The sequence below is a fragment of the Sarcophilus harrisii genome, chromosome 5 (assembly GCF_902635505.1).
Source record: "Sarcophilus harrisii chromosome 5, mSarHar1.11, whole genome shotgun sequence".
Classification (NCBI taxonomy): domain Eukaryota; kingdom Metazoa; phylum Chordata; class Mammalia; order Dasyuromorphia; family Dasyuridae; genus Sarcophilus; species Sarcophilus harrisii.
Window position 1 is genome coordinate 202,084,000 of NC_045430.1, and position 14,742 is coordinate 202,098,741.

Consider the following 14,742-nt stretch of genomic DNA (forward strand, 5'->3'; position numbering starts at 1 on the left):
TCTTTGCATCATGCATTTCAAAAAATAAAAAGCAACTATTAAATACAAAGACAATAAAATGCAGAGTTAGGACAAAGAAAAGTGAATTTAAAATAACTAAGTAAAAACCTAGAGCAAAAATTTATCATGGGATGATAGGTTAAAACAATTTCAAGGGACAAATATGTTTAGATTTAAAAGATTTACTGTCTTTACAGAAGGGGTGGATTTGTGCATTGCTTGAACACTGACAAGAAGTTGAAGCAAGTGAAGGCATGGAAATATTGCCAGGAAAACAACCAACATCTGAATAACTGAATAAGACACAGGATCAGAGAAAAGAGACAAGATGATGTTTAGAACCTAAGAGGCAAAACACAATGTATTTACCTTCATAGTCCTATTTTTTTTTAATGAAAATTTCCTTAAAACATTCATTTAGCCTTAAATTCATTTATTTAGAAATTTCTTTTAAAATATGGAACCTGAGAACTGCTACCACATTATAGGTAAATGTCAGAGATTGCATTAATTGATCTTTTTGTTTTACAGTTAGTCATTATGAGACTGATTTGACAAGTGGGGTACTATAAAATTTCAATAAGAGAATCATATCTCTTTGGGAAAAAAATAATCTTGTTTTCTTGCAAATTTCTGCAGTAACAGCAAAAAAAAAAAAAAAAAGTTATTTTTTGGCATTTTCATTAAAAAGGAGATGGTGAAACAGAAGCCTCAGTAACTAAAATTTTTGCATTAGTTGGAATTTTTATTTCTCTAAAAACCTGGAACTGGCTACAAAATAAAGCGTTACCTCAGCCCATGATGCCTCATTCCCAAGGCAGTAACATCTGAAGGAAATGGTCCTCGCTGCTCTTTTGGAAAAAGAGGAAATCTAGGTCCGCTGGGTGGGGCAACAGGAGCTCGGATGTTCCCAGGGTAAGGAGGTGGCGGCCTATTAAAAAGTGGATTGAGATTTTCTGGTTGCCAATGTGGCAGAGACCCAGGGTCTTGTAATCCTTTCTCTTGCCGGAGAGCATTTTTTTTCTGTTGTTGCTGCTGAAGAATGATTTCCCGCAACTTCTGCCTCTGGTTAAGGAAAAAAGGGCCAGGTTGATGGATTCACAATGTGAAACAAGTTTGCAAAAGAGACACTTCCTGCATAAGCCTAACAATAGACAGCTTCTAAATATCCACAGTTCAGAAAGAAACAACACCATCAAGGAGTGGAGCTTCAGGTTTACTGTCGCTTACAAGAAGCGACAGCCAGGCCTTATTCTTAACCAGGAAATGCCTTCGCCATTCAAAAACCACTTCCACCTGAAGATTTACAAGCCAGAAAACTGACCGTAAGGGATGTTACTACAAATAAACAGAGACTTAGCATTTAATTATATTTCCTGTTTTCCAATGAACTTGGTATAATTCATATGACAAACACTTGGATACTATCTCGGAAGTCATCTCTCTTGTTTTACAGATAGAGCCATTTGAAGTCTAATCTGGTAAAATGATTTGCCAAAGCCACACTCAATAGCTGAGAAGAGACTCTAACAGCCATCGTTAGACTCAAAATTTCATTCTTTACACAAGGCTATGCAGCTTCAAAGACTCGAAGAGTTTTAAATGATGTTACATCACAACTAAATTTACGTTAAAAAAAAAAAGCATCAAAACATTTTGTTCTAAGTAACATATTTTAAGCACTATGACTGTAAAGTTAGCTTACCTGTCTGAGCTTTTCTGTATCTGCTGGAGACATATTTGTGCTATTCTGTGTATCTGTTCCTGCTAAAGCTGGCGCAGGACCAGGAATTTGAGGGATAGAAGAAAATTGCTGTCCTTGAGAATTCATTGGAGAATTTGAAGATGCAGTAAAATTTCCTTCTGATCCAGATCTTGGCTGATCAACATCATGACTAATTTGACTAGTTCCAAAAGAATCAGACTGTGGTCTTGGAGTCATTGGAGGCTGATCATAAGGGTCATGAGCTGGTGATGGTGGAACATGGCTAAATGTTTCTGACAAAGCAGGACCTGGTGGCCTTGGTGCCTGAGAACATGTATCTGATGACCTTACAAAAGTTCCTGGTAAAGTTGGCCCTCTGTTTTGTGCTGCCTGTAGGAAAGTATCTTGATTTGGCACAGGCCCTGGTCTTGTCAAGGGAGATCTATTAAAACTTTCTGGAATGCCTGGTCTTGGAGGTGCCGATACCTGTGAATAAGGACCAGTCATGGTAGGTCTTGGTGTTCCAGGAGGGTGAGCATAAGGATCAGAATGTCTTTGATTATTGGATGAGGGAACAAACAAATCTGTCTGAGCAGAAGGTATAGGTGTAGAAGACTGCGGAATATATGTATCAATAGTGGTGGGCCGTGCAGTTGCAGGAGGCTGGGAATAGGGGTCCTTAATGGGTCGAGGAGTTCCTGAGGATTGGGGAAAAGCATCTGCAAGAGGGTGAGGAGTTCCTGGAGGCTGGGAATAAGGGTCCTGAGAAGTTTGTCTGGACAAAGTCCCAGATTGAGAAAAAGACCTTGAAGGGTGGGCAAAAGAGTCATTCATTGCAGCATGTGGAGTATGGGGAGGCTGACCATATGAATCATTAGACTGATTGTGGGGAAAACTGTCTACTGGCCTTGGTGTCAGAACAGGCCTTTCATAGGGGTCAACAGACATTCGTCTTGGTGTTTGTGGCACTGAACCAAAAGGATCTTGTGGGGATTGAGGTGGGTGCATTGGAGGTTTAAAAGGGACATTACTGCTGTCAACAGGGGCAGGTGTCAGGGTGGGTCGTGGGTATGGATCAGGTATCCGTTGTCTTTGAAACCTGTCAGTCCTAGGAGATGGTTTAGTGAAAGGATCATTAGTTCCAGCTGTTAAAGGATTTTTTCCAGTTTGTTCCATGCCAATGGGAGGCCTCAGTATACCCAGAGGTTTAGAAAACTGATCAGTCACCATAGGCCTGGGTGTGTCTGGGGGTTTTGCATAGGGGTCACTACTAGCTGATGAAGAACATACATCCCTGACAGAAGAAAGCCTACTTGCTGTTGTCTCAGTAACTTGAATAGATCGAGATAAAGAAGTGGGGCAGGTTTCCACTGGTATACCAGAATTCCTTCTAGGAAAGTTCTGAGCCCCTGTAAGTGGTCTAGGGGTTCCCACCATTTTAGCATAAGGATCTACTGGAGACAGGGGACGTGTGCTTGAAGAACCTGATGAAAATACGTGTGATGATGATGACTGAGGAGTCTGAGATTGAGGAAGGGTGTCCTGAACTGGGATGCGGACAGGGGCTGGTGGAGGAGGTGGTGCTTGGGGTTTTAGAAATACATCATCTGAAGCTACTGTAGTTGGAGTTCCTGGGAGTTGTGGTTTTGTAAACAGATCTTTGTGGAATGTCTGTGCAGGAGACATACTTCCGTTACCAGGCTGAGGCGTTAAAGGGCTTTGTATTCCACTGCTGGGTGTATCTGACCCAGACTGGTTTACAAGTGGTTGGGAACCAAATTGCTGCTGCTGCTGCTGCTGCTGCTGCTGCTGCTGTTCATTTTTCACTTGTTCAAGTTTCTGTGTGGCTTCAATTTTTGCTTGTTGTTTGCTTTTTTGACGCATTTGCTGTTAAAGGAGGAGAAAGAAATGAAAAATTTAGTAGTCAACATCACTAAAGAAAAAAATGGTCTTTCTGGCTGCTGTGTATAAATAACTATTAGATAAAAACTCTCTTCGCTGCATTTTAAACTTTTAGGGCAGGGAATATACATTACTTATCCCCAACAGCACCTAGGAAACAAAATTTACAGAGCAGGTGTTGTGGCAAACAACTTTTGAATGAAGAATAATTTAAATATATAGTCAGATCCAAATGGAAGAAAATGGTTTTGTGCATATCAAATTTCTTGACTATTTTCTACTACTCAGAGCTATAATTCTACATGTAAACACATCACTTGGTTATATATGGTCAAAATTCAATTTAGAATAAGAAACCACTTATATTTATACAGAGAATTACAATTTATGAGCACTTTGTAGCATTTCTGTTAACTGGATATTCCATAAATTATTATAGCTATATAATAACCTAGAAAATTCATTTTTCCAGTGTCACAAAATGATCCAGGCTTTGTAATTCAAAGTTCAGGCCACTTCCTCCTATACTAACACTATAGTAAAATAATAATAAATTTATTTAGTAAAGCAAAACTACCTCTACCTGAAAAGCATGAAAAAAATACATACCTGTCTGAATTTCCATTCTTGCTCATGTTCAGATTCTCTTTGCTTTAATGGATCTTTAAAAAGATCTGAGTCAATACGAGAGCTAGGATCAATATTGTCCTGCTGTTGCTGCCTCTTCAAGGAATCATTTGACATCTGCACTTTATTAATACGTTGAGCAGCTCTATTATCTCTAGCTTTTTGCTTTGTGAAAAAAAGACAGAAAAAATGACAAGATGTTAAGATGTAAGTATTGTCATTTATTTTTCACATGTGAAAAGAAAATGTAATTTAAGGTAAATTAAAATAAACACAAAAAATGAAAAATTACAATTAATCCTTGAAATTGAAAAAATTTCTTAGGTTTAATCATTTGAAGATGAGTTTTGAAAAGGGTTTTACTATAATCTACTAGTGGGCATGGATGCAAAGTCCCAAGAAAAAAAAATGTAATAGTGAATATATATGTCATTTATTTTAAAGGATAGAGGATTTAGATAATGTAAAGTTTAGACAGAAGGAAATAAGACAAAATTAAGATTTAGACACTAATTCTTTAATACTCAATTTGAAGATATGGAACCAACAGCAAAGTACCTAATAAACATTAATTAAACTGGCCTATTACTCTACTACTATGGTAAAGTTCAGGTAATGAAGAGAATATAAAGATATCTTAAACCTTTACTAAAAAAGGTTGGTAGCTCTCTGTGCTTAAGCATGTTATATTATTTTTAGAGTAGAAAAATTAATAATAAAAACAATAACACAATTAACTAAGCTATCATTTAGTTTGTACTATATACAAACAATTGAGCTAGAAAGGCTTCATACGTTCATATGAACTTAAATATGAATCCAAAAATAGATACTTCTTAGTAAAGAAAATATTTTAATAACTCAAAGAACAAGAAATCAAAATTAACATAGGCAAACTATTTACAAAGAAATCTCAAAATCCTTGTCCCCAATAATGACCAAATAAAACGTGGCTATTCTAACCCTTGGTTGTGAAATGGGAGAGAGAAGGGAGAAGGCACTTTTCCTCAAAAATAGAAATAGAAAAATAGAAAGGTTTTCTGTAATATCTAAAAAAGGCAGAAATAAAATTATGTTCATATTAAATATCAGAAAAACTGACATTTATTCTCCACGCATGCTGTCCTTTAGAAAAAGGAATAGTTAATTTTTAAAATAAACATGTAAAAAGTAGCTGATTTTTAAGCTTCAACAGCTTTTTAAAACCTAGCCCATCAAAATATCAGTCTACATTAACACCTAATGATGTAAAAAAAAAAACTTATAAAGCAAAACCACATTAAACAGTAGGAACATTAAAATAATATATTTTTGTATTCCTAAGACTTCAAAATGACATAAATGACATTATACATCACAGAAATAAGACAATTATTTTTAAAGTACCACATATGGAGCTCTTTCCTGTGAACTTGCTTTTCTCCACAACTTAGCAATCTGCTTCACTCTTGTGGCCCAATCTAAAACAAAACAAGAACAGGTTCAAAGAAGGGGACCTTTTATATTGGCAACCCAAATGAAACCTTAAATCGTTAAGAGCAGACAGGTTAGATGGACAGGATTTTGAGTTCTGGATAACATACTCAAACGTTATGATTTGGAATTATGTAGGATACAAAACACTTTAGTAAAGTATGCATAGAAGTCGGAATATATCTTTTCATACATAGAAAATGTTTTCAAAAAATAAAAGTTTGGTTATTTATTATTGGAGCCACATAAGTTCAATCCACATCAAACAATAATGCTTGTCTAAACAAGTATCATAATGAGAATTCACCATAATGGAAATGCAGATAGGAAGGAAATGAATTTTAAGAATTTAAAAAAAAGAATGCATTTAAAGCTTCATTGGTCGAGGGGAAGAAGATCATTCTAGTAATTTCATCAATGAATTGATATTTACAAAATCAAATTTGATAAATAAAATATAAGTATATATTGGAAAGAAGTATATCTGATATTAAAGGCTTTCCAAAAATTAAAGGTTATGGAAACAATAATGGCAAAAAAAAAAAAAAAAAAAAAAAAAAAAAAAGTAGGTGTATGAATACAAATTAGAGCTTTTTTTTGATGGTTTTTATTTTTGGGAGGGAGAATTCCCTAGGTTTTCTTTCACAACCAGATTATTATGCAAATATTTTACATGACTTACACTGTTTCCTTTTCAATGGGGGGAGGGTTAAAGGGAGAGAATCTAGAATCCAAAACTTGAAATACGACTTAAAAAAAAAAAAAAAGCTGCTTTAATGTGTGACTGGAGAAAAATAAAAGGTTCGTTCGGTCTCGTTGTGGAGGGGCTCTGTTGAGACTTTGAGAAGGGGGGGAAGCCAGTTAGAAAAGTTTGTGGCATGATGCTGAACCATACAATACATTCAAAAAAGTAATCCACTGAATCAGATAAAAATGGGGGGCAGAAACAAGAACAGATTCATGATTTGTCTTTCATAGCAACTACACTGGTGGAATAAGTTTGAATTTAATTCAATTAGCTATATCTATACTCATCTATCTTTCCATTTATATGACGTGTGATAGCTTATAATTATGTTACCAAATGGTTATAATTATTCTTTATTTATTATGAATAACATATAAAGGAAATGGTTTTAGTTTAGATAGAAGGAAAAGAGAACAAAATTGGAATTCAGACTGATTCCTTAATTTATAATGAGAAAAAAATATAGTAACACAAATAAAATTATTAAGTCCTACTTTATGTTTCAACATCAAAATGAACCTGTGTTGTTGACGATTAAGTAACCCATCATGAAAAGTAAAGTGTTGTATAGTGTCTAGTGATCCACCTAGACACATGAGATAACACTGCTCCTATCCCATAGTTTGCACTAATGAGCAATGTAGTTGTAGATAAATCATTTAATTTTTGTTCCTTTCGCTATGACTATGAAGTGATAATTCTAGCAATGCTCTCTGGATAGGCAGACACACATACATATAAAAATACTTTGCTTTCTTCACAAACCCCAGTGGCTCAAACCTTTACAGGGCTTTCTCAGAAGATGCATTTAGTGCCATGCCTAGTGATGTAAGTAAGGGTTCTACTTTTCAACAACTCTCTACATATATGGGTTTGCTGCTGTTCACGGCCACATTTTGAACTGTCATCCAGAAACATAATTATAATCCTTTTCATGTAGAGTACTAGATCAACATATTCAGTTCAATTTCACTCCTCAACTTTAATCCTGTATCATGAATTATCTATTAAACATATTGAACCAGATTATCTTGTAAAGCTCTCGAACTGAACAGGCAAAGGGGGGGAGGGGGAGAAAAGGAAAAAGAAAAAAAAAGGAAAAATCCCATCAAACCTCATTTTTTCTGCTAAACCCTCAAATTTTTCCATAAGGAGTATCATGATCTTCACAAGGAATCAGGGATATATCATTCTTAACTATTCACTATCCATCTTCAGTCAGTTCCAAGTTTTCTGTTCAGATTCCACAGCATTTCTCACAACAAATTCTATTTTCACTGATAACATCAGCCAACTTTCAGTACTCGGGGTCATATTAGTTCTTACCTAAATTAGTATTAGAGATTCTCAATTGACCTTCTAGCCTAAAGTTTACGGCCATTCCAATACATTTCTAAAAAGCTAATAAAGTGTTTTTTCCCCCCGAAGTGAATTAATGATAATAATTAAAAACAAAATTAACAATTATTATTATTAAAATTTGATAGTAATGATAGGTGGTCTTAGTATAAAATGTGACTTCGTGAAGTAGTAGTAAGTCACTTAATCCCAATTGTTTCAAAAAAAAAAAAAAATTCAATATAGAAGTATGGAGCTAATGGGGCAGAAAATGTCAAGGAATCTATGACTTCACAATCACAGAAGGGGAAAGCTTAAAGAAATTTTATCCATCCCCTGGAGTCTTTCTTCACCAAATACAGAAGAAGAAATTGAAAGCTAGACATGGAGGGACAGAAGGAGAACTCTGGTAGAGGTTTTGATGGCAAAGCCAAAGGTTTTGACTCTCATATAAAATGCACAAACCTGACCTAATAAGCTGGATGGGGAACAGAAATACTAATTTAACTAAGTAATATGCCAACTGACCTGGAAATTCTTCCTTGAGGTTGGGAAAGTTGATGTTGGTATAGAGAACAGGTGCCACCGTTGCTATTTCCCCTAATGCTTCTTCTTTCTCCCATTTGAGAGTGCTTCTCTGAGTGTTAGATAAAGTGTCACCTTCTCCTTCCATAATTGGAGCTGATGATGGCCAAGAAATATGAGGATCATTCCCCATTGCATTCAAGGCAGGATTTTTATCCCTGTAAAAATACACATCTCAGTTTCATGTCATAAATTATTCCTACATGGTCTACTGAGATATGTTTAGGATCCCAGGAGACAAAACTCTAGGATTTTATTTTGTTCTCTTTAGCAACAAATAAAAATTTCTTAGCACCATATAGATTAGCTACACCAATCTACACACATAATCTATAATCCATTGTCTACAAATCTATAATTACCAAGATTTAAGTTTTTGCAGGAAGTTGTGAAATTATTTACCTGGTATCAGTATATGGGGACTGTGTTATAGAAGAGAAAGTTCCTATTCCATTTCCAGGAGTCAAAGAATTATGCGGCAGATGAGGATTAGGTCCAATAAGACCATTCATAAGAGGCATACGAGAAAAAACTCCATCTAATTGGGATGAGAAAAAATATCTTTGAGAAAAAATTAATTTAAGTGCTTACATTTGTATTATAACGATGATAATCAACATAAGAATTCTAAAGTCTCAGGAATCCAATTCTTTTGTTCAAGGTTTATTTATTCTTTCAATTAACAATATTTCCTATAAAATTCACACTTAAGAGTCTATAAATGTAACTTGCTATTTAAAAAATAATAAATATTATTTTCTAAGAAATGTTGCTGAGGATGAATGAATAAATGGAAATTTATTTTTCTCTCTCTGATAGGAAAATATATTGGCTATATTACTAGAGTGCAAAACCAGCTGAACATCATTTACTTTTTGAAATTAGTTGTAAGGGGCAACTACACTAATGAATTAATCTACCAGTTATCTTTTCTTATATAGTCATCCTATGATGTCACAAACGAAGATATGATGTGTCATAACAAATCATAAGCAAGAAACAAAACATTTTGAGTGTGAATGGGGTCTGGTAACGACAATCTAAAAGAATTACGAACTTAAGGTTACAAAAATTCTACTTAAAAAAAACAAAAAAAATCAGTACTATGCTACTCCAACTTCTCACTCAAGCATCAAGAGTCTTGAGAACTGTCTCTATAATTTATAGCAGAGTACCGGAATGTTTTTCAAAGGTGTAACGACTGACCTCAAATAACATGCCATTTAAAATCACATTCATCAAATCTGTATATGGTACTTTGCATAAATATGACTCTTAACAAATGTCAAATATTCTCACAATAGATATATATGTGGATATATAACAGATTTAAACAAGGCTATTGAGGAAGAAGCACAAAATGTCAGATATAATCTGAGTGTATACATTATGATTAGAGAATTTACTGACATCTGAACCATAGAACCAATATGAAATGAGTTCAGATTAGAGCTGAAAATTGGATAAAACCTGGGTAATGATGAATATCTGCATCAAACACTAATATTTCTTCGGTTCCACTTAACTTTTTTTTTTTTTTTTTTAAAGCATAATCCAATAGGAAAACAAAAGAGTTACATCTCCAATTCTAATCTAGAGATATATTCTTTTATAAAGGAGAGAAAAACCAAGAGCAATTTGGTTATTTGAGATGAATCAATGACCATTTAATGTCATGTATTCATGTCCTCTCAATGTTAAGGGATAAAAAGTTGTGCTTTAGAAAAGGTTTTATACCAACTTTGGATTTCTTAAGTTTAATAAAGATGTTTAGGATCCTCAAGTTTACCCAATAGTTTTTCTCAAATAATTGAGCTCTTATCCTAAAAGTTGTGGTCTTTGTAGTTATAGATTTCTATTGTGTTATTGTGCACATTTGCTTAATTATATAATTAATCTATTCTATTGCTCAACCACTCATTTCTAATATAAAGCACTAAACTGTATTGATGAGAAAGTGTGAGAGTGTGTGTGTGTGTGTGTATATATATATGATTTACCTAATATAGTTTAAAGAATGGTACTGGGGGGACCCTTTCTTTAACATGTTCTCCCCTACCCGCAATCATTTCGATTATATTTATTTTTTACTTTTCCTTTAAAGGAATAATAATAATATTATTATTATTAGCTATACAGAATGAATTCTTTGGTATTTTGATTAGCCCGACACAGAAAAAGGCAATTGTTTAAGATAATACTGGTATTTCTATTACCTAGATTTACCCATAAGTCGTTAACCTTTCTGCAGTATTTAGATGTCTTTATTTATGTGAAGAATGCTGTGTAATTATGTTCAAATAATTTCTATGTATGTCTCCGCAGGTAGACTCATGTGTTTCATACTGTGCCAGTAGATACTTTTGAATACAGTTTCCCTTCTCCCTCTTCTTGACCGTTTATTGATAATATACAGAAATGGAAATGATTTATATAGGAGTTCTTTGAAACCTGCAACTTTATGGAAGTTGGTAGTTGCTGCCATTATTATTCAGATGATTCAAAGTAAACCATTAAATAATCAGCCTGTATTGTTTTTGTATCTTCATTATTTATGATTCTTCCTCCAATTATTTTTTTTTCCCCAACATCATCATAGTAAAATTTCTAATACAATACGGAATAACAGTGGATATTTTCACAATTGATTTTACTGCGACATATTCAACATATATAGGACTGCTTGCCATCTAGGGGAGGGGGTGGAGGGAAAGAGGGGAAAAATCGGAACAGAAGTGAGTGCAAGGGATAATGTTGTAAAAAATTATCCTGGCATGTGTTCTGTCAATAAAAAGTTATTATAATAAAAAAAATTAAAAAAAAAAAAAAAGAAATTATGACTTTTGTTGTTCTTTATATTGCTGATTGTAAAATTATTCTAGTCAATTTCTTAAAATTATGGCATGTCTGGAATAAATTCTTTCTGGTTAGAGTGTATAATCTTTGTAATATGTCAATGGAAACTTGCTGGTGTTTTATTTAAAATTTTTTACACCAATATTAATTACAGAAATTGGAGTACAATTTTGTCTCAAAACTCTTTCATTTAGGTTATCAATCAATAATATATTTGGAACACAGAAAAGAATTGGGGAGCATTCCTTTAATTATGTATAAAAATATAGCTTATATTGTTTTGGAATAAATTGTTCTTAAAATGTTTGACTGGAATTCATTGAAAAACCATCTGGTCTGGGTTTTTATTCCCCTCTTCTGAGTTCATTTATAAGTTATTCAATTTCTCTGTTTAAGGAAGTCTTAAACATACATTCTGGAAATCTTATATTTTAAGAAATATTTTTTCACTTCACTTAAATAGATCTTTTTATTGGGTACAACTGAGCAAAATCCTCTACATAATTGCTTTAACTACATGTGCATTGATTGTGCATACATCTTTTTCATTTTTGATAGTGGTAATTAGGATTTCTTCTTTTTTGTTGTTTAATCAAATTAAATAATGACTTTTTTTAACCATAAAACTGGTTGCTAGTTTTCTTCAATGATTTTCTAAATTTCTTTTTCATTAGTGTGTTCTTTGACTTTTGATGTGCTTTTCTTTGCCATTAAATTGAAAGGAGTGGCGTTTTCCTTTTTTTTTTTTTTTTCTTTTTCACTTACATGCTGCATCATTTGCTCTCGCTCTTTTTAGATTTATGGATTAAATCATAAAATTTCTCCTAAATGCTGCTTTGCTTAAAATATCATAAATTGTGACACCTTGTCTACTTCTCATTTTTAATTAATTGTTTCTATAAGTTATTCTTTGATTCATTCCTCTTTTAAAATTAGGTTACTCAATGAGATGATTCAGGCTAGTTTCAATGATCTTGTGACAATGAGAACCATTTATACTGAGAGAGAGCTGTGGATAGTGAGTGTGGATTACAACATAGCATTTTCACTTCTTTTGTTGTTGTTTGCTTGAATTTTATTTTCTTTCTCATTTTCCTTCCTTTTTGATCAGAGTTTCTTGTGCCACAAAATAATTGTATAAATATATGTATGCCTATATTCAATTTATATGTATTTTACCATATTTAACATATAGTGGATTATTTGACATCTAAGGGAGGGGGATTGAGGGAAGGGGGGAAATTAGAAGACAAAGTTTTGCAAAGGTCAATATTGCATATGTTTTAAAAATAAAAAGCTTCAAATAAATGAATGACTAAATAAGTGAATAATTAAAACAATAAATAGAAATGAACAAAAAACTAGGTTAATCATTTATTTGTTTTGGGGAGTTAGGGAACCGAGTTCAAGTTAATTGAAGTTATTTGTACAAGATGAAATAATTAGTATGAAAAGAAAGGTAAAGAATATAATTTTAGAAATCAGGTTTTCTTTTAGCTTACTTGCACTGTTAAGAAGTTATTAAGTTTAAGAAAATTACTAATTAGTGAACACTCTGAATAAATGTATTTTTTATTATGTTGTTTTCCGCTTATGATTGTATAGATAAGAGAGAATAGGGAGGGCTACTGACTCTCCCCTTCCACCTATCCTTAAGAAAACAAAAATAAGGAAATAAGGAAATCATCAAAGACCCTGGATAAATAGAGTCCCAAATTATCCCATAAAGGAAATCTCACTATATTTTCAACTATAAATACTAAAAACTAGGAATTGAAAAAATATGTCTAACAAAAGATTCAGAGTAGATTCATCAGAAGTATAGGAACTACTATCTAATTAGACCGAGAATTGAGGGATCAGCAGTCTAAGCTGGCTACAAAATAGGACTAAGTACCAAACAAAATGCAGCACAAATTTTATGTATGCCTGCAAAGTTTTCTAAAATGACAGTACATTATCATAATACCACCCTATAATAATTAAAATGCTTTAAGTTCCCAGCAGTATCTTATAAAAAATGATAATCAGCTTATCCAACATTTGTTGATGGACTGAATTCTAGAAAGAGTAAGAGCCCCAGAAATAAATTCAAACTCAGGGTTTCCACAGAATAACGTGACAAATCTACTCTAAACATTAATATTCAATATTCTTTCAATAATAACCCAGTGGGTAGAGTTCAGTCAGTAACAATATTCTCTTGTCATTAAATTATAAAGCAAACAAAGACTGGTTGAAAAAATGTAGCGCCACACCAAATCAGAACATACCCTGATTGTGTAATGGAATTAATTGTGGTGGTGGTGGAGGTTGTGGCAATGGGGTTGGCTGAGTAGTAGCAGGACTCAGTACAGCAGTGAACAAGTCTTCAACATCTTTCCCTCCAAGCTCTGAAAAAGAAAATAGCAATTAAAGTATGAATTGTTGGAATTATTATTAGGAGGATAAAGACTCTACAAACAAAAAGTATAGGAATACATACCTGGGATCTTATATAATTTTCCAAGAATTGCTCCTAAAACGAAGTTTTACAAAGAAAAATTAATTATCATATTTAGACATGTGTGAAAAATACTATTAAATTTAATTCATGTGAAGGAATGCATGTTAAATGAAGAATTAAAGCATGCAGAAATCTTTGAAAATTGTATTTACTCATGTCTTTTAGAAAGCCTAGATGTAGGGCAAATATTTTACCATCTGTGACCATTTTGTCTAGTTCAGGACTGAGGATGCCATCTAGTTGCTCTTCACTCAATGGCCGTGAACTTTGATTTACGTTAGGCTGAGGCAAAGAGGAAGGATCATCAGAGATGGAACCAATATCTAGGCCAGCTAAAGAAATGAAACATTAAATCAGACAATGAATTCAATGGACACATGATTGTTACATTAAAAAATGTGACATTAATATATTACAATTTAACCAAAATAAAATCAGACTATCTGACTTTACATTATCAGAAGATTCCTAATTTAAAAGTTTACAAACAAAAAGTTGCAATTAATTTGAGGTTTTGTTTAGAAAGCAAAAAATTAGTTTTATAAGAACATGTATAATTTTTATGTATATTATATTTGCAGCAGTTTTAAAGAGTTCTTCATTAAAAATGAATTTCATGAAGAACAGAAAAAAACAAATCATTGCAAATAAAAAATGATCAACTCAGACTAGTCTTGAGGAAGAAACATCTTACATTATCAGATGGAATATATCCACAAGGAAACGAACAATATAATTGATACTACAATCAAAAACCTTAACCTGAAAAGAATACTACTGTCTTTGCTGCTGAAATCCTATTATACCTACTTTGCAAAAAGGGAGATAGATTTCATATGCACTAGCAAACTCAAATACCTCTTGGTATACAAATAAATAAATAAGAAAGAAAAGAATCTACTGCATATAATCAGTTTTAGAGACACTGTGCAATTAAACACTATCATCTTCATAAAATTATACTATTAAATTTTAAGGAAGTAAGAAGAGGATGAAAGGAGA

General features: G+C 33.1%; 1 protein-coding gene across 15 annotated transcripts in view; it reads right to left on the reverse strand.

Moving 5' to 3' along the window:
- The window catches only part of KMT2C (lysine methyltransferase 2C), a 242,261-nt gene that overhangs the window by 51,134 nt on the left and 176,385 nt on the right, over nucleotides 1-14,742 (reverse strand). For 13 of the 15 annotated variants that reach the window (XM_031939470.1, XM_031939481.1, XM_031939475.1 and 10 more), the window contains 9 exons: nucleotides 13,893-14,072; nucleotides 13,720-13,752; nucleotides 13,508-13,627; nucleotides 8,781-8,916; nucleotides 8,322-8,536; nucleotides 5,621-5,694; nucleotides 4,217-4,399; nucleotides 1,706-3,592; nucleotides 791-1,065 (listed from right to left, as the gene is read on the reverse strand). In XM_031939470.1, the coding sequence (XP_031795330.1) occupies nucleotides 791-1,065; nucleotides 1,706-3,592; nucleotides 4,217-4,399; nucleotides 5,621-5,694; nucleotides 8,322-8,536; nucleotides 8,781-8,916; nucleotides 13,508-13,627; nucleotides 13,720-13,752; nucleotides 13,893-14,072 (3,103 nt within the window). The remainder of the gene's footprint in view (nucleotides 1-790; nucleotides 1,066-1,705; nucleotides 3,593-4,216; nucleotides 4,400-5,620; nucleotides 5,695-8,321; nucleotides 8,537-8,780; nucleotides 8,917-13,507; nucleotides 13,628-13,719; nucleotides 13,753-13,892; nucleotides 14,073-14,742) is intronic. The other 2 variants (XM_031939483.1, XM_031939478.1) reach the window with 1 other exon arrangement.